The sequence below is a fragment of the Taudactylus pleione genome, unplaced genomic scaffold, assembly GCF_031769625.1.
Source record: "Taudactylus pleione unplaced genomic scaffold, aTauple2 ptg000471l, whole genome shotgun sequence".
Classification (NCBI taxonomy): Eukaryota; Metazoa; Chordata; class Amphibia; order Anura; family Myobatrachidae; genus Taudactylus; species Taudactylus pleione.
The window spans coordinates 5,052,960-5,072,167 of NW_028284873.1; the positions used below are offsets into that span (position 1 = coordinate 5,052,960).

General features: G+C 47.7%; 1 protein-coding gene across 1 annotated transcript in view; it reads right to left on the bottom strand.

Moving 5' to 3' along the window:
- Positions 1–19,208, bottom strand: part of ADAMTS10 (ADAM metallopeptidase with thrombospondin type 1 motif 10) — a 175,987-nt gene that overhangs the window by 22,109 nt on the left and 134,670 nt on the right. Inside the window, exons 18-19 of the mRNA XM_088448917.1 lie at positions 11,058–11,181; positions 8,974–9,054 (exon numbers count right to left, since the gene is read on the bottom strand). Coding sequence (XP_088305043.1) covers positions 8,974–9,054; positions 11,058–11,181 — 205 coding nt within the window. The remainder of the gene's footprint in view (positions 1–8,973; positions 9,055–11,057; positions 11,182–19,208) is intronic.

Sequence of the window (19,208 nt, forward strand, 5' to 3'; positions counted from 1 at the left end):
GCCTGGATTCCCCACTTCCTCTCTGCTGACCTCCCCTCTATAATCCTTGGTGACTTTAACATCCCTATTGACATCACAAATCCTGCATCCACCAATCTTCTTGCCCTCTCCTCCTCCTTTGGACTTTCTCAATGGACCTCCACTGCTACCCACTGCCTCGGCCACTCCTTTGACCTCGTCTTCACCCATCTGTGTGCTCTCTCTGACTTCTCTAACTCTCCCTTCCCCGTCTCTGACCACCATCTACTCTCCTTCACTCTCTCAAGTCCTCCACTCCTTCCCTCACCCAAAGCCACCATCACCAGACGCAATCTTGAGTCTCTCGACCCTGCTGTCCTGTCTTCCTTACTTGATACTCTCCTTTCTCCTCTATCAACCTTGGCCTGCCCTAACCAGGCAGCCTCCTTCTACAACATCACCCTCATTTCTGCACTTGACTCTGTTGCCCCCTCCTCCTCTGTCCCCATCCGTCAGTCCAAACCCCAGCCCAGGCACTCCAAACTGACCCAGTTTCTCCAAAAATGCTCGTGCACAGCCGAGCGCCTCTGGAGGAAATATCGCTCTCTGGCGGACTTCCTTCACTTCAAGTTTGTCCTCTCTTCCTACAGCTCGGCCCTCTCCCTCGCCAAGCAATCCTTCTTCCAGTCGCTCATCTCCTCTCAGTCCTCCAATCCCCGCTGCCTCTTTTGTACTTTCAACACCCTCCTCCACCATCCACCTCCACCCCTTCCATCCTCCTTCACTGCATTTGACTTTGCCTCCTTCTTCTCTTCCAAAATTGAGGCAATTTGTCACAGTATATCCCCCAATCTCCCTGCTGCAAAACCACCTCCCCCACCATCCGCACCTCCCGGCCACCCCATCTTGTGCTCCTTCAGCCCCACCATGGGTGATGAGGTCCACTCCCTCATCTTGTCCTCTCCCCCTTCCACCTGCCCCCTTGACCCCTTCCCTTCTCGCCTTCTACGCTCCCTCTCCTCCACTGCCTGCTCCCACTTTGCTCACCTTTTCAACTTATCTCTCTCCACCGGCATCTTTCCCTCATCGTTCAAACATGCTCTTGTCACACCTATTCTTAAAAAACCCAACCTCGACCCGTCCTCACCTGCCAATTACCGCCCTATTTCTCTTCTCCCTTTTGCCTCCAAACTACTTGAGAGGCTTGTCTATAGCTGCTTCACCAGCTATCTCTGTGACAACTGCATCCTTGATCCTCTCCAATCTGGCTTTCGCCAACGTCACTCCACTGAAACTGCCCTGGCCAAAGTCACCAATGACCTGCTTGCAGCCAAATCCAGGGGCCACTTCTCTTTGCTCATCCTCCTGGACCTCTCTGCAGCCTTTGACACCGTGGACCATACTCTCCTCCTTCGCACCCTTCAAACCTTTGGGATCTCTAATGCCATCCATGCCTGGTTCACTTCTTACATCACCAACCGCTCCTTCTCTGTGTCTTCCTCCGGCTCCACCTCCCCCCCTTCCACCCTTCCCGTTGGTGTCCCACAGGGTTCTGTCCTGGGCCCACTGCTCTTCTCTCTGTGCACTTCTAAACTAGGAGAACTCATCAGCTCCTTTGGCCTCCAATACCACCTCAATGCCGATGACACACAACTATACCTCTCCTCTCCTGAACTCTCCCCTTCTGTCCTCTCTCAGGTAACCAGTTGCCTCTCCGCCATTTCTTCCTGGATGTCCGAGCGCTCTCTGAAGCTCAACATGGACAAAACCGAACTCATCATCTTTCCCCCTAATAAAGTCTCCACTCCAACCAATCTCGCTATCACTGTTGACAACACAATCATCTCCCCTGCCCCCAACTTCGCTGCTTGGGTGTCACCCTTTACTCCACCCTCTCCTTCACACCCCACATTCAATCTCTGGCTCAATCCTGACGGCTCCAGCTACGCAACATCGCTCGTATTAGGCCTTTCCTCTCCCAGAATGCTACCAAACTGATTATTCATTCACTAATCATTTCTTGGCTTGACTACTGCAACCTTCTCCTTACTGGCCTTCCACGTTGACATCTTGCTCCCCTCCAGTCTGTTCTCAATGTGGCAGCTAGACTTATATTCCTCTCCCGCCATTCCACTTCTGCTGCTCTCCTCTGCCAAAACCTGCACTGGCTCCCATTCCCCTACAGAATCCTCTTCAAACTCCTCACCTTCACATACAAGGCCCTCTCTAACTCTACTGCTCCCTACATCTCAAACCTCATTTCCTTACATACTCCCTCCCGCTCACTTCGGTCTGCCAATGACTGTTACCTCTCCTCCACCCTGGTTACTTCATCTCAGGCACGTATCCAGGATTTTGCTCGTGCAGCCCCCCTTCACTGGAATGAGCTCCCTCGCTCGATCAGGCTCACCCTGACCTCTCAGAGCTTCAAACGTGCACTGAAAACCCAACTGTTCATCAAAGCATACCCTTCCACCACATAACCATGTTACCAGGTCTCTGTCCCTCCCGCCTCAGCCATCTCTACCTTGCTTACTTCCTACACTCAGGTCCCCCTCTACATACTCATGCCTCACGTCATCTGTCTGTCTCCCCTTTCCCCTAGATTGTAAGCTCCTAGGAGCAGGGTGCTCCTCCCCACTGTCTCACAGCCTTCTTCTCTAGCACTTCTATGACAGCCCTCACCTTCCCAGCTGTATTGTGTATGGAGAATTGTGTTGCTAATTGTTACTTGTGCTCTGTTTATAAGTTGGTTACTGTATTGTAATGTAATGTTCTGTGTACCCTTTACTGTATGTACGGCGCTGCGGACCACTTGTGGCGCCCTATAAATAAAATGTAATAATAATTGTGGTTGCCTTACCCTACCGCAAGCACTGCGAGGACTTCAGTGTAAAAAACAGGCATGTGACGTGTACTGTGACGCTGGCTGTTAATCATGCATGCCTCTGAAACGGCGTTGAAACACTCAGGCACGCCTGCATTCGCACCTCCACTCCCCCATTATTAGAGTCCTGCCCCTTTTACCACCCACAAACGGCCTCTCCTGTCACTCATTACACTGGGCTGTCTTTGCTGGGCGAGCGAGCGGATTACGATCGCTCCGAGTAGTTCGAGCACAAGCAGAACGAAGCGTACGCATGCGCAGTCGCTTACCATTGGCCGCAAACGAGTGAGCGGCTCTGAATGAGCTCCTCTTTGTATAAGGTGTATAGGAAACATAAATGAATGTCATGTATGTACACAAACTTTTTTTGAGCCGTTCAATATCATTTAAATATCTTATCCCACAAAACAATAATCACAGGAGCTTCTAGTTTTCATTCTCTCCTTTTATCAGATGATGCCTTACTTTGCACAACATGCAGTGTGTGGAGATACATTTAGAAGCAAAAAAAAGACAGCTCCACAGTGCAAATGCAACTGAATAAGCTGCTTTGAGGCGACTGTCCCGCTATCTGGACATTTGTTCCAGTTTGCAAGGAGGAAGGAGCTTGGGATATATTTGTCTATGATCTGACTTTTAAAATGGAGATTGTGTTCATGGCCACACCCTCAGGGGAAAGGTGGGGGGGTCCGGGCATGTCAACAACTATTATAAATGCAGAAATGCCACGGCAATGCCCCAAACCTAATTCTGAACTCTCAGTTGTTGTGCACGTGTGCCTAGATTTCTAAGTGCATAGATTTGTGGGGAGTTGGACGTATTGTCGATGAGCATAATTTTGCATAAGCAGAGGGGAGAAGTTTGATAGTGTGGATTAAAGGCATTTCAACTAAAGTTCTGCATAGGTGCACGGGTATTAGACGCATTTCACAGAGCAGCGCAGAAAATGTGATTTAATTTAAAAATCTAAATTTATGAAATAAAAACAAAACCCATTTACTTTTAAATATTTAATTTTAATATTGTATTTCATTCTTGGTCTGATGAAAAAAAGAGCAAAAAAGGAAACAACAAAACACACAGACCCAAAAGTCTCCATAAAAAGCAATCCAGCACACTACCACCAAACAACACTAATTTATACTTGCCGACATGTGCGCCAGGCAGAACATCAAGGTGCATAGGTGCAATGAGTACAGATGTGCCCAGCTAATTTGTTGTTCATGCCGCGCCATTCAGGGCTCTGAGTCGCGCCATGGAACGTTACGTGATGGCTGCACTTGTGGCGTACCATGGTATTCTTCAACGAAGGATACGCTACGGCATGTAATACAGCGCTTAACCGCTGGGTGGCGAGTGCTCCACTGTTGTAATTTGTACTGAATACCATACTGTTAAATTGGATGGATATCACAATCACGCACTGTACAGTATTTGCATGTTCGCACAACCAATATTTTTAATATCACATACAGTACATACAGTAAGCTCTTAGACCGGGACGCAAATCAGTACACATATTGTACATAACGGTATAGTAGTGTAGTTGCCTGAGTTGTTATCACAGTATAATTGATACTGTAGTTTAATGAGATGCATGCACAGCTTTCAATGAGATGGGATGAAGTATTCTCTAATGGTGGGGTACTGTGTATATACAGTATGTACTAGTACTGTATAATATCTGGAAAGGAAGACAATTTTTTTTATTATTAAAAACAGCAGCGAGTGAGTGGAGTGCAGAAGGATGAGCCCGCTACAGTATGTGCGGTTCTTCATATACTGTACTGTAGCTGGCTTGTGGGCTAGTGGTTAGGTGATCGCTTTGCAACAATGATTATCCCGGGTTCGAGCCCTGCAAAAGAATATTTTTTTTTTTGGCACTGTCAGCTCTGGACACTATAGTGAAACTACTGTAGTAGTGGTCTGTTTAAAAGTAAGGAATTACAAAGTGATCGTGCGTTTAAAATGTGCAAACTTGCGTCAATGTCTGCGCTGTGGTGGCTGTCAGCTCTGAGGGGTTACAATGGGATCTCTGGCACATGCCCAGTGGAGGGGTTACAATGGGATCTGTGGCGCATGCTCAGTGGAGTCAAGCCATACGCCATGCCACATGCCTTGTAGTACTATGCCATGGCATATGGAAAATCATTGCACTGCGCATGCCCAGTTGTCTGTATTACTATGCGGTTGAATTTTCACACTTGCGCCACTCTCTGCGCTGTCCCAGACTTGACACTATAGTCATTTCATGACTTCAGAAACTGCTAGTGGGCTCTGTATTACAAACTGACTGTACGTTTAAAGTGCAAGATTGCGTCAATGTCGATGCTGTCCCAGACTTGGACACTACTGTATAGAGATTTCATGACTTCAGTAACTGGTAGTGGGCTCTGGGCCTGATTCAGACCCACTCGCGAGCGCTGAGTGGTCACATGCGGGTCGATGTTGGGACAGACCCGGCTCCGTCGTGCACATGCGCAAGACCCGGATAGCGATGGGCAAGCCATCGCTATGGGTCTCGCTACAAAGGGGGCGTGCTGTTGATGGTGAGTGACAGCACGCCCCCTTTGGTGGATGTGTCCTGGGGGCATGGCTGGCCAGACAGAGGCGTTCCCATGGGAACGCCTACCATCTGGGGCCGGCCCCACTGACATCACAAAAGACAAATAATGTCAGTGGGAGTGCTTTTGGCTCTGATAGCACCCTCTGATACCACAAGGGTCTTGTCGCAAGCCCAATGGTCGTGATGGTCTTGACCATCTTTTTGGGTGGTCACCCACAGCTATGCTAACAGCCAGGAGGCCGCTCTAAAATCAGGAAGGACAGCCCTGATTCAGAGCGAGCGCTCTGTCAGAGCGTCCAGCTCTGAATCAGGGCCTCTGTTTGAGAGAGAGGTCTCTGTATTACAAACTGATTGTGTGTTTAAAAGCGCAAACTTGCATCAATGTCGATGCTGTCCCAGGCTTGTACACTATAGTGATTTCATGACTTCAGTAACTGGTAGTGGGCTCTGTTTGAGAGAGAGGTGTCTGTATTACAAACTGATTGTGTGTTTAAAAGCGCAAACTTGCGTCAATGTCTGCACGGTAGGTGCTGTGGTGGCTGTCAGCCAGCTGCAAGGGGTTACAAATGGGATCTCTGGCGCATGCCCAGTGGAGGGGTTGCAGTTGGATTTCTGGCGCATGCCCAGCAGAGCCGCTCCATAGCTGTACCATAAGGAGGCTCATATAGTAGTAATGCGCATGCCCAGTGTGTCGGGAGTCACACACAATGGAGCGACTCCATACACCAGTCAAGATACAGTACAAGGAGGCTCACAGTACACGTACTGTAATTCGCAGTCATCACATCACATACACGACAGATGCAGTTCTTACTAGGACAGGCTTGTGGGCAAGGGGTTAGGTGAACCGCCTTGCTTACACTTCCTGTCCGCCTGTTCGAGACCTTGATAGTTTTTTTAATTTTTATTTTTTAAATCTTCACTACAGTAGTTCAGTATTGTTATCCAACCCTTACTAAACTCAATATATTATATATGTAGATGTGCCCAGCTACAGTACTGTAGTTTGTTGCTCCATACGCCATGTACTGCATTGCCAGTTGAGCGCTACGCTGTAGCATATTGAGTCTCATAGCACTGCGCATGCCCATTTGTTTGTATTACTGTTCATACTGTACTGACTGTGCGGTTGAAGTTGCACACTTGCGGTAATGTACTGTAAGTACAGTACTGTCTGCACTGTCCCGGACTTAGACATTGTAGTGATTCCATGACTTTAGGAACTACTGTAGTATAGGGTTGAGGCATGTGGGCTAGGGGGCTAATGCCTAGCCTCACTGCTTGTACCGTCTTCTTGTCCCGCGGGTTCAAGACCTTTAAAATATATATATATATATATATATATATATACAGTATATATAAATATTTTTTTTTAAATCTTCACTAATTCATTATTCTATATATTATCCACAAATTCTGGCATTTCTATGCTACTTTATGCCACTGTGTGCTCAAGAAAGGGGTGTATGGCACTCCAATACAGTACCCACGTACAGCACAAAGCTAGTCGCACTACAGTATGGCGTTTCAAGTCTACAGTATTTCTATTGTGCATGCCCAGTGTGTCGGAGGTCACACACTGTATCCCAGACTACTGTATAGTGATTTCATGACTTTAGAAATGAGTACTGTATTAGGCTGTTTAAAAGTGGGGTCTCTATATTGTAAACTGATTGTGCATTTAAAGTGCAAACCTGGGATGTCTGTATAACAGTACATACTGACTGTGCATTTAAAGTGCAAAATTGCATCAATGTCGGCGCTATCCCAGCCTTGGACACTATAGTGATTTCTTATGACCATACGCCATGTAGCACTATGCCATGGCGTATGGAAGATCATTGCACTGCACATGCCCAGTTGTCTATATTACTATGCAGTTGAATTTTCACACTTACGCCACTCTCTGCGCTGTCCCAGACTTGGACACTAGTCATTTCATAACTTCAGAAACTGGTAGTGGGTTCTGTTTGAGAGAGAGGTCTCTGCATTACAAACTGACTGTGCATTTAAAGCGCAACTTGCGTCAATGTCTGCACGGTTGGCACTGTGGTGGCTGTCAGCCAGCTCCGAGGGGTTACAAATTGAATCTCTGGCGCATGCCCAGTAGAGGGGTTGCAATGGGATTTCTGGCACATGCCCAGTGGAGCCAAGCCATACAGTACTTCACAAATGGCATTCACTGCCATCATAGTTCTCAAAACCTGGGATTCAATTTGGTCAGTGATTCTCAGGGAAATTCTGGATACTTTTGAGAAACTTAAGTTGGCAATATGTACAACTGATTCTGCTATTTAGCCCAGATTTGCAGATTTGATTGACATCTAGCCGTTCAATGAGTTATTTGGGGGTGTAGTGACTAGCATCACTGCCTCACAGCACTGAGATTATGAGTTCATTTCACAGTCATGGAAGATCTTTGTGGAGTTTGTATGCTCTCCCCATGTTTGCGTGGGTTTCCTCCCACACTCCAAAATCATAAAAAAATTGTGTATACAGTATGTGTATATCTATTTGATAGGGAAGATAAAGTGTAAGCTCCACTGAGGCAGGGACTGATGTGAATGACTAAAATATTCTCTGTGGAATTTGTGTGTGTGCTATATAAATAACGGGATGTGGACAGTACTCCACCACAGGGATTTCTGGGGTCAGAATGCTGATGCCGGAATCCCAACACTAGTCAATATACCGGCGCCGGCATCCCTACCACCGGGATCTCGACAGTAAGTATTGGGGTTAGGATTAGGGGGTAGGCACTAGGAGGAGGGTTAGGGTTAGGATTAGGGTGCAGGGAGGGGAAGGTTAGGTTTAGGCACTAGGGGGGAAATTAGGTTCAGGCACCGGGGAGGGAGGGTTAGAGTAGGGACAGGGGGATGGTTAGGATACCGACCGACAGCTGTTAAAATCCTGTCAGGATGCTGGCGTCGGGAATCTGACAAGGAGATCCCGAGTGCCAGCATCCCGTGCCCATCCCATAAATAACTGTTACTAAATAAAAATAATATTTCCACCTTACATTGCAGGTGTTTTGATTTGCACACAGATATACATGTGTTGCATATCAAATTAATCAGTATAGTCTCATGAAGCGATTTGCCCCATCCGTTTGCAACTAAGATGCATTTTCTGAATTAAAAAGATGCTCGACACAAGCCGAGTAAGACGGGACCTGGGACTAGGAGAAGCATGGGCAAAGGCAATAGTAAAGACTCTGGCACTGTGCTAGAGTGTTTGTTCTATACTGTATGTGTGCCATCTTTCTAAAAACATCACCAGAAAGTTATGGGGGTAAGGTTCTGGACACCCCATCTGTTAAAATGCCCCTGAAACGGGCCTAATAAAAAGGTAGAATCCCTATCGCTGGCGATAACACCCATTTTCACCAGCTTAGGGCTTTTCTCCCGGTTATAAACACCTGTATTGATTGACTGTATGTTTTTCTTTTTAAAGTATATGAATCATTATCTCAATACCAGTTTATTCCAGGGCTAGGTGTGCCACTTTAATAGTATTCAAATCTCTGTGTTAATTAACAGTGTATGAATATACTGCTACTTACCCAGGTAGTTTTGTGATACGTTGAGCTGGCGGATGTCAATATGGACAGAGCCTTTTGGAATCCAGACTACCTCCTCATATCCTTGAGAAATGGGGGAGGAAGAAAGGGGGAATAAGCTGTAAGAGAGATGTTGGACATAACACTCAATCATATAAACTCAACACCACATTCACACTGCATCTGTTTGAGCATTAAACTTTCCCCATATGATCTGGTGTTCGGGCTGAGGGCCTGATTCAGACCCGGTCGCAAGGCTGCGTTCACACGCACCCTTCTGATGTTAGCAATCTGCGCATGCGTACAAGATGCAGTGCATGTGCGCGAACCAGTCATTGCAATCGGAAAGCACTCACAGCCAGTACATAGACGCTACGCAAGCATGAGTGACAGGACGTGCCATTTGTGGGTGGTCGAGGGTAACGGGGATGTGGTGGTGCGAACGCAGGCGTGTCTGTGCATTGGAACGCTATTTCAGGGGCGTGCATAATTAAGAAGCACCATCAGCATACACGTCACATGGCTGAATTACACACAGCAGCACTCGCAGTGTTTGTCAGCCACAAGACTGCATATAGGTCTGATGTCAGCCGATGTTAACGATTGTTTAATACACTTCCTGGAGATGACGTATGTTACTAAGGAAAAGTGGGCATCTTGTGTCAGGATGGTGGGTGTCTAAACACGATTGCACGGCAAGACATAGTGGGCGTGCTAATGTCTTGCTAGCGATCGCAGGATTTGCATACTTTAGATGAGGACAGCTGCGTGTGAACACAGCCTTGCAAACTGAACACAGCCTTGCAAACGGGTCTGAATCAGGCCCTGAGTTCTAAATGACTGGACCTATGTAATAATGTCTTACTCAGGGCCTGAGCCAAGCATTCTGACCCACTCATGTACTTATCTTCCTATTGGCCTGGATGGCCCTTGCCAGGGGCGCAGTTTCAGCCCAACATCACTAGCACATGATCTCCTGTCTCCTCTGTTTCTCCTCTGCTCTTAGCAGTGTCCTGCCGTCAGCTGCAGCAAAGATCACTGGTCTCCTTTGCTCTTACCAGTGTTCTCCATTCATTGTTACTATGTATTAGCCTTCTTATATGTCCCTTTATATCAGAAACATTTAAAAATTAGGGAGAGTAATTTATTTTTTATTTTTATCCCTAATATATTTCATCCCCCACAATACCCAACGCATACCAATCACCACTCACTAATTCCAATATGTCAACTGTGCAGGAAAAGAGTGCACGCACCACATCAATCACAAGGCTCTATTCGCAAGGTAATTTGCATATATGCAAATTATCTTGCCCACAATGCATCTTGTTTGTTATTGATGCTCTCTTTTCCTGTGTTGTTGCCGTATAGAAATTAATAAACAGTGCTTTGCATGTAGTAAGTGTTAGAACTGAAAATAAATTAATATATATATATATATATATATATATATATATATATATATATTGTCTCCTTATTTCTACAGGCTTGTAAATTGAACTACCCCCAGTATAAGTGTATTAAATTTATGTTTTCCTTATTATGGGGGGACTGGCTATGATCTTTTTAGGTGGTGGCTAAACTCGTGTTGGGAATAAGACATGATCCATATGGACTGTCTTCATTCTTATGTGGGAAGATATGAAAGATCTATCATCCCAGTAAATTAAAGGTGGAGTGTAGGTATCAGTTGTTAAAAAGCGTAATGCAGTATAGATAGCCCAATTTGAATATATGTAAATTATGTTACCCATAATGCATTTTGTTTGTTTTTGATTCAATGTCTTTAAGCTTTTCCTGTGTTTTTTTGCATAAATAAATTTATATATAGTGGTTTGCAATGGAGTAAGTTCTATAAAATATATATATATTACAAAGAGAAATAAAAATTATACTCTCCCTATTTCTTCACGTGTGAATTAAACTACTCCCAGTGTGTGTTTTTTTTTTTTTTTTAGTAGAAGCAGTCATTGGAGGGGGGCGCCAGTCCCTTAGTTTGCCAGGGGCGCTCGGACCCCTAGATACACCCTTGCATGTACTGTATGAGCAACATCTGGCGGCCTGTGCATTTGTGTATAATCTCTCACCTGTCCCAAACAGTGATTGGTTGAAGATTCCCTCAATTGTCTCACAGGTATTTCCATCACCTGCACACACTCGGCATTTATCTTCCTTGGCATCAGATCCCAAAATCCGATCACACCCCACGTGCTAGTGTTAAAGAAAACAAGTCATCTCTACAAGCTAGATTATAAAGGAAAAGGGTTTTGCAGTGTTACCTGATAACTTTAGAATATGTGTTACAGAATAAAGTTTTAGCATATATAGTAGAAGTGCAGTGACCATACAAAAGAAATCCAAAGTGTCTTTCCCTTATTAATACCTACCATAAACATATAGTGCTCCATTTATCAGTGATATATAACCTGTCTAGCACAAAACTGAAAGATGACAGCTATTGTCATTTGCAAGTGATTTATCATTTGTCGGGTTTCAGCCTCAATTGAAACCTGAAGTCGATGTCAGTTGGGTTTTGCAGCTCTAAATGCTATTGGTTTTGGTGTTTCAGTTCAAAACCAAAGGCAAATAGAAGTTCAAAACAGGCAGCAACCGGCTCCCCCCACCCCCCTCCCCGAAAAGAAGCACCACACAGAAAGAAAGGGTTAAAATATATGTTAAAAATTATTGTTCCCCTCCCCCCACAAAAAATAAATAAATCAGTGACCCGCACTCCTCAGACTCAGCTGGTACTGGAAAATCAGGATTTTGGTACTTACCAATAAATCCATTTCTCCGATTCAACAGGGGACACTGGAGTCTCAGTACAATGGGGTATAGATGTGGGATAACCAGGAGCTGGCACTTTAATAAATTTGAATAGTAGCTAGCTCCACCCCCTCTATACCTCCCTACAGGTCAGTCTAAATAAACTGTGCCCGAGGGGAGCTGGAACAAAAGGATAAAGGAGATAGAAAAGCTACAGCATTCATGTAAAAAGAAGTAAATAGTGTTATAAAAGAAACAACAACATTCCAATCAGACCGTGGATAAAAAACAACCATCTGAACCTGGAAAACAATAACTTATGCAGGTGGAACAGCGCAGGGTGGGCGTCCAGTGTCCCCTGTGGAATCGGAGAAAGGGATTTATCGGTAAGTACCAAAATCCTGATTTCTCCTTCATCCACTAGGGGACACTGGAGTCTCAGTACAATGGGGACGTCCCAGAGCTCACAACCCAGGTGGGAGAGCGCTGAGAACCCTGCAAAACTGCACGGCCAAACTCTGAAACAGAGGCCGCAAAAGTATCAAAACAATAAAAGTATGTCTGCCTGACCAAAATACAGCTCGACAAAGATGGTTTAAGGAGACCTCACGAGCAGCCGCCCATGAAGGACCTACCGAGTGCATTGAATGCGCTGTAATGGAAAAAGGTGGTCGTCTTGAAACCGCCATATAAGCCTGTCTGATAGTCAGATGAATCCATCTGAATAGTTTTTTTGAAGCCGGCCAACCTGGTCGCGCCAGATCAAATGGAACCAAAAGTGCATCCAACTTTCGGAGAGAAGCAGTTCTGTCGACATAAATCCGGAGTGCTCTAACAACATCTAAGGATCCAGAGGCTTGAGACTCGTCCCTGAACACTGGGACCACAATTGGTTGTTTATATGAAAAACAGATACAACTGTAGGAAGAAACAACATCTGCATACACAACTCCACCCTATCCTCATGGAAAATGAGATAAGGTGGACAACAGGATAGAGCTCCCAGCTCAGACAAGCGCCTCGCTGAAGCGAGTGCCAAAAGAGGAACAACCTTCCATGTTAAATACTTTATCTCTACCCTCTGTAACGGCTCAGAGGAATCAGACTGTAGAAAAAAAACAGGACCAAATCCAAGTTCCATGGTGCTGTAGGAGGCACAAAAGGAGGCTGAATTCTGACTACTCCCTGTAGAAAGGTTTGGATATCCGGCAATAAGGCTAATTTCCTCTGAAAGAAAAAGGACAGCGCGGAAACCTGTACCTTTAAGGAACCAAGACGAAGGCCTGCTGATAAGCCGGCCTGAAAAAAAAGAAGGTGGCGTGATATTTTAATTTCTGACAGGTGAACTGCGGCGTTCACACCAAGCTACATACGCGTCTTCCGTGCCCTGTAGTAATGTTTAGATGTAACCTCCCTCCGATGGTGAAATACTTGTGGATTGAGTGACCATTCACCCGGATGAATGTCATGTCGACTGAGGTAGTCGGCCTCCCAATTTTCTACTCCTGGGATGAAAATCTCAGAAATCGCCCCTGCAATTCCTCTACCCAAAGCAGAATTCAGCCTCATGGCGGACCGACTTTTTGGTTCCGCCTTGTCTGTTTATGAATGCCACCGCCGTGGCATTGTCGGGCTGCATTCTGATTGCATGGCCCTTCAACAGGGGCTGAGCCAACTGAAGAGCATATAATATGACCCTTAACTCCAGAATCTTTATGGGCAGTACCGCCTCCAGCCGAGTCCAGCGGCCCTAAAAGTGTCTACCATGAGACACTGCCCCCATCCTCACAGACTGGCATCTGTGGTGAAGAGAATCCATTCCCACATTGCAAACCTCTTGCCTGCCAGTAGGTATGAGGAATTCAGCCACCAAAGGAGAGACGTTCGAGCCTTGGGTGACAGTTGAACTCGCTGGTGAAGAAAAAAGGTGGGATCCTGACCACTGAGAGATGAGGTCCAGTTCGAATGGATGGTTATGGAACTCCTGTCTTGGATGGACTCTAAGGTCACAAACATTCCCCAGAGGAGGAATACACAGGAGTACTGACACCCTGCGATAGCGCAGTATCAATCACACCATGTGTTGGATGGAGGTGACTTTTTTCCAGCGGAAGAAACACACTCTGCTCCACCGTGTCCAAAAACATCCCTAGGAAGGCAGATGCTGAGGAAGCGAACAGAGATTGCTGCGGACACAACGCAGAGTACCAACCACTGTACGATCATGGTCTCCCTCTCGAGACCTGCCATGACAGACTGCAGGGACTCTGGGCCTCATTCAGAGGCGGTCGGAGGATGCAAGCGGTCGCTCAGAAACTGGGCGGCTACTTGCATCCTGACCGGCCGCCTCTGTTTCGGTCGTTAGGCTGTGGGTTTACACCCACAGCTCTAATGACCACTAGGGTGATGGTCGCGATGGTCAGAGACCATCGTGACCATCGGGGCTTACGACGAGACCCTAGGGTAGGGTCTCACTTGTCGTAAGCCCCGGAGAGCTTCTGGCTCTGTCAGAGCCGGAAGCTCTCCACTGACATCACTAGTGATGTCAGTGGGGCCTCCCCCAAATGGTAGGCATTCCCATGGGAACGCCTCCATTTGGGCTGCCACCCCCCGGCCCGCCTTCCAAACGGGGCGAGCTGTCAATCAACATCAACAGCTCGCCCCCTTTGGAAAGAGACCCGCTACGACCGGCGCTGTCGGTCGTAGCGGGTCTCACACATGGGCACGAAGGAGCCGGCTCCCTCATGCGCATGCGCACTTGACAAACATCGAGGCGGCCATGCGGCCATAGACCGTATGGCCGCCTCTGAATGAAGGCCTCTATCTTGAACCTGAAGTTCATCAATTAAGGTTGAGATGTTTGTGGTTCAGAATGAACCGTCCGGCTTGGGAACTACAACCAAGCTGGTCCCCCGTCCTCTCAATAGAAGCTTTGACCCTGCTTGTATAACAAACAGATTGTGTGTTGACGCTTGAAATTGTGAAAGCTAGCCCCCACTTTGGGGTCCCCCAGGAGAGAAGGAAGCACGTCATGCCGGAGGCTCAACTGCTGGGAGGAGGATGCAGTGGCTCTACCCCTGCCTCTGGGGCCACGGGAGGTAGGGGGAGCTCCTCTGGAACGACGGTCCAAAGAGGAGGAGCAGCAGCTGGGAGATAAGTGGACTTACCACCTGTGGCTTGAAAGAACCACTTGTTCCTATCCAAACAGAGTTTCCCCTGGGAATGGAAAAGCTTCCACAGCTCTTTTAGATTCATCATCCGTCCGCCATTGTCTCTGCCACAAGGCTCTGCGGCTGAGAAAGCCAAAGCTGAGGATCTAGAGGAAAGATTACAAATATCTTTTGAAATCTTCCTGAGAAAGGAAGCAGACTCTGCAATCTCTTCCGCTAAAGGAACCAGATCCTCCACTGGAACACCAGTTTTAAGGCCCTCATCAAGCTGCGTAGCCCAAGCTTCCACAGCCTTGTTGACCCAACAACTCACTAGTGCGGGTCAAGTTACTGTGTACCTAGACCCTTGAACTCGGGTTGTCTGGGAGCCAGACAGATGCCCTGAGTTATTCCCTAGGTACACTAAAATATGGCAGTGGCGAGAACTGCTCCTGCTCCCACCCGTACAGGGAGCACCGTCTCTTTAAAAGACGTGACATCGCATAATTTCCTGCACTCTGCAGGAAAGGGATAGTATGATAAAAGTTTACGTGTTCAGGGTGGTGTGGGTGTAGGCTTTTAAGCCTACAGCACCTGGTAGTCCCAGGCAGTCTCCAAGTACTAACCAGGCCTGACCCTGCTTAGCTTAGATCAGTCTCATATACTATAAAGGTGGCTGCTAATCTTTGTTTCTTAACAAAGATAGACGGCCTAACATTCACAGGGTCCATTCTGAGACACAGGCTTTTGTCGCCTGTCCCCCTCCTCTGTTGCAGGCATGTCGTCCTTTTCCGGAACATCCCATATAAGGGGATTCGGTATCAGTCTCCTAGCAGGGACATTAGAGGACTATGCCATGGGAGGGACCTGGGCTAACATATAGTGAGCCTTTCTAAAGACCGCACCCAGTCTGATTCAGAGAAGACAGATGTCTGAGATTTGGCAACCTTTCTTCTCTGTGAGAAGCTTCCAGCTCTGCAGACAGGGTTGGGCATTAGCTGATTAGGCTACAAACTCCTGCTGTAACATGGCTGATGTAAATTGATCAGCCCAAGGTTTGCTGAGGTGATTACAGGAGTCTGTGCTCAACCTGTAACACATGGCATGTATTGCTGCAATCAGCACTGAAGCATACTTTTCACACAACAGGGAAGTAGCTAACTGACCCTGTATCAAGTTCTCTGCACAATTTTGCAGGAGAAAATGTTATGTGCAGCCTTAAGTCATGCTACCAAATCACTGGCCACACACACACAGGGCCTAATTCAGACCAGGTCGCAAGCGCTGAGCGCTCGCAACCGGATCGATGGTGGCCCACAGCGCATGCGCACGATGTAGCCGGCTCCGTCGTGCGCATGCACGAGACCCGGCTAGCGACGGGCAATCCATCGCTCCAGGTCTCGCACCAAAGGGGGAAAGCTGTCGATGTTGAGTGACAGCTCGTCCCCTTTGGTGGGTGGGCCGGGGGGGGTGGCTGCCCAAATGGAGGCATTCCCGAGGGAACGCTTGCCGTTTGGGGGCGGCCCCACTGACATCACGAGTGATGTCAGTGGAGAGCCTCCGGCTCTGTTAGAGCCGAAAGCTCTCTGGGGCTTGCGATGAACGAGACCCTACCACAAGGGTCACGTCGCAAGCCCGATGGTCGCGATGGTCTTGACCATCGTGACCATCATCATGGCCGCTCGCTATAGCTGTGGGTGGTCACCCACAGCTATGCGAGCGGCCAAGAGGCCACTCCAAAAAAAAAAGCCTGACCCTGATTCAGAGTGAGCGCTCTGTCAGAGCGAGCGGCTCTGAATCAGGCCCACAGTACAGAGTCAAGGGACAGTGAGACACACAGAGACTGTTAGTAAGAAGAGATAAGGGCATAGAGGGATATGCTTTTACCCAGCCCAACTGGTGCTGATACAATGACCAGCACGCTGTGTAAACACAATGCAAATGTGCTATACAGTTGTAATGACTCTTTAGTAGCCTGACCCCACTGTGTACACACAACCTGGGACAGGACAGTCTCTCCGTCTTGCAGCAGAATGTAGTAGTTAAAATGGCCACCAGCCCCTGGAAAAGCTGGGGTTGCTGGAAGGCAGGAGCAGAACTCAGCATTAGGCTCCGCTCCGCCCCCCCCCCCCCGCTATGGCACCCGTTTACAGCACTGGGCAGGCTGCATTAATGATGCCCGCCTTACAGTCTTCCTGGCCGCCCTGCTATTCAGGGTGCCAGGAGTTACTAACCTTACCGCTGCCAGTGCTGCCTGGGTGGGTCTGCTAGTGGGGGACCGTGACGTACACCGCATGCAGCGTGTCTAGGTACCCCCAGAGACAGTGGTCTCTGTAGCTGAAGACCCCAGCGCACACCGCAAGCAGCTGCGGTGGGGTCTCTTGGCAGCTCCAATGATGCAGACAGGCAGGGAGCTTCCTGTCTTGTCCTAATTTGCTGATCAAGGAATCTTTAGTTAAAACAGAGAGCTCTGTATAGTGCAACCAGCTCCCTAGGCACAAAATTTAGACTGACCTGTAGGGGGGTATAGAGGGGGAGGAGCTAGCTACTATTCAAATTTATTAAAGTGCCAGCTCCTGGTTATCCCACATCTATACCCCATTGTACTCCAGTGTCCCCTAGTGGATGAAGGAGAAATAGCGTGAAAAAGCTGTGTGGGGTTCCCCCTATATTACAATTACCAGCACTGGGCTGAACCAGCTTGGGGGATAATGCCATAGCAGAGGAACACTCTGCTATCACATTATATGGCCCCAAACTGGTCAGCCTAGGTCAGGAATTCCTTGGAAAGTGGGAACTCCTCCCAAAAAAAGGGTCTCCCCTTCTAAGGAACTACCAGCCCTGGGCTGAAAGCCTGGGGCTATTCCCGACACCCCAGGTGGTGGTGGGTGCATGGTTAATGTGTAAAATATAGATCATAATATTGTTATTTAAAGGCAGGCTACAGGTATCAGCAAGCCTGCCCTGGCATGCCAGTACTTGTGGCACAACAAGTGCCAGCATGAACCTAACGAAGATCATACTGATCTGTGAAGTGCTTCTCACAAACTCCCTGATGCAGGCAGGTCTATTGTTTGGGTGGGTTAGTGGTAGTTGTTCCATTGTGTTTCAGTTGTATTAAAACCGACCTTTAGTAAATCTGGGGAACCTATTCTTCCTTAAGTAAAAGTATTGATTGTTGGTCCGATGTTCTAAAGTCTGGATTTTAGTCAGTTTTCTGTCAGTTTTAACTTTAGTAATTGGTCTGTTTGCAAAATTGATGGTAAATCCACCAAAAGCATTAAACTGACCTTTAGTAAATGTACCCCCCACTCAGTGCCTGACATCCCATTGGGCTGATAATTCTGCGACCTTGAGCTCCACGACTTGGTGGAATGACACACAGTTGGAGCTGGGGAGTAAAATTCCATATTGGCAGCAGACGCATAGCTTAATTAAAGAAGCTTGTTAGTTATCCAGCTATACCAGATGGTTGTGCATATGTGACCATGTAACTTACTGCTAAAATCATTGTGCTACAGCGCTATCTGGGTAGCCTGAAGAGCTTCATGCAATTTCTTTTAGAAACTTCCTCGCATTCCCCAGTGCCGCAGAAATCACCGGGAAAATGGTGCTGGTGCCATTTTACCAAAGATTTGTGAGTAGAACAGCCACCATTAAAATGCAACACAGATGTCATGTTCCCGGAGATCTGATCAGGTGCAGTAGACTCTGGGCCTGATTCAGACCCACTCGCGAGCGCTATGTGCTCGCAAGCTGGTCGATGGTGGCCCAGTGCGCATGCGCATGATGGAGCCAGCTCCGTCGTGCGCATGCGCGAGACCCGGATAGCGACGGGCAAACCGTCGCTACGGGTCTCTTACCAAAGGGGGCGTGCTGTCGATGTTGAGTGACAGCACGCCCCCTTTGGTGGGCGGGCCGGGGGAGTGGCTGCCCAAACGGAGGCGTTCCCATGTGAACACCTCCATTTGGGGGCGGCCCTACTGACATCACAAGTGATGTCAGTGGGAGAGATTTCAGCTCTGTGAGAACCGAAATCTCTCTGGGGCTTGCGGCAACGAGACCCTACCACAAGGGTCTCGTCGCAAGCCTGATGTTGGCGATGGTTTTGACCATCGTGACCATCTTCCTGGCCGCTTGCTATAGCTGTGGGTGGTCACCCACAGCTATGCGAGCGGCCAGGAGGCCGCTCTAAAAACAAGAAGGCCGGCCCTGATTCAGAAAGAGCGCTCTGTCAGAGCGTCCGGCTCTGAATCAGGGCCACTGGGTGGTGGCTTCAAGTGAGCTAAAAAAAAATTAAGTTTCAAGGGCGTGTTATGGGAG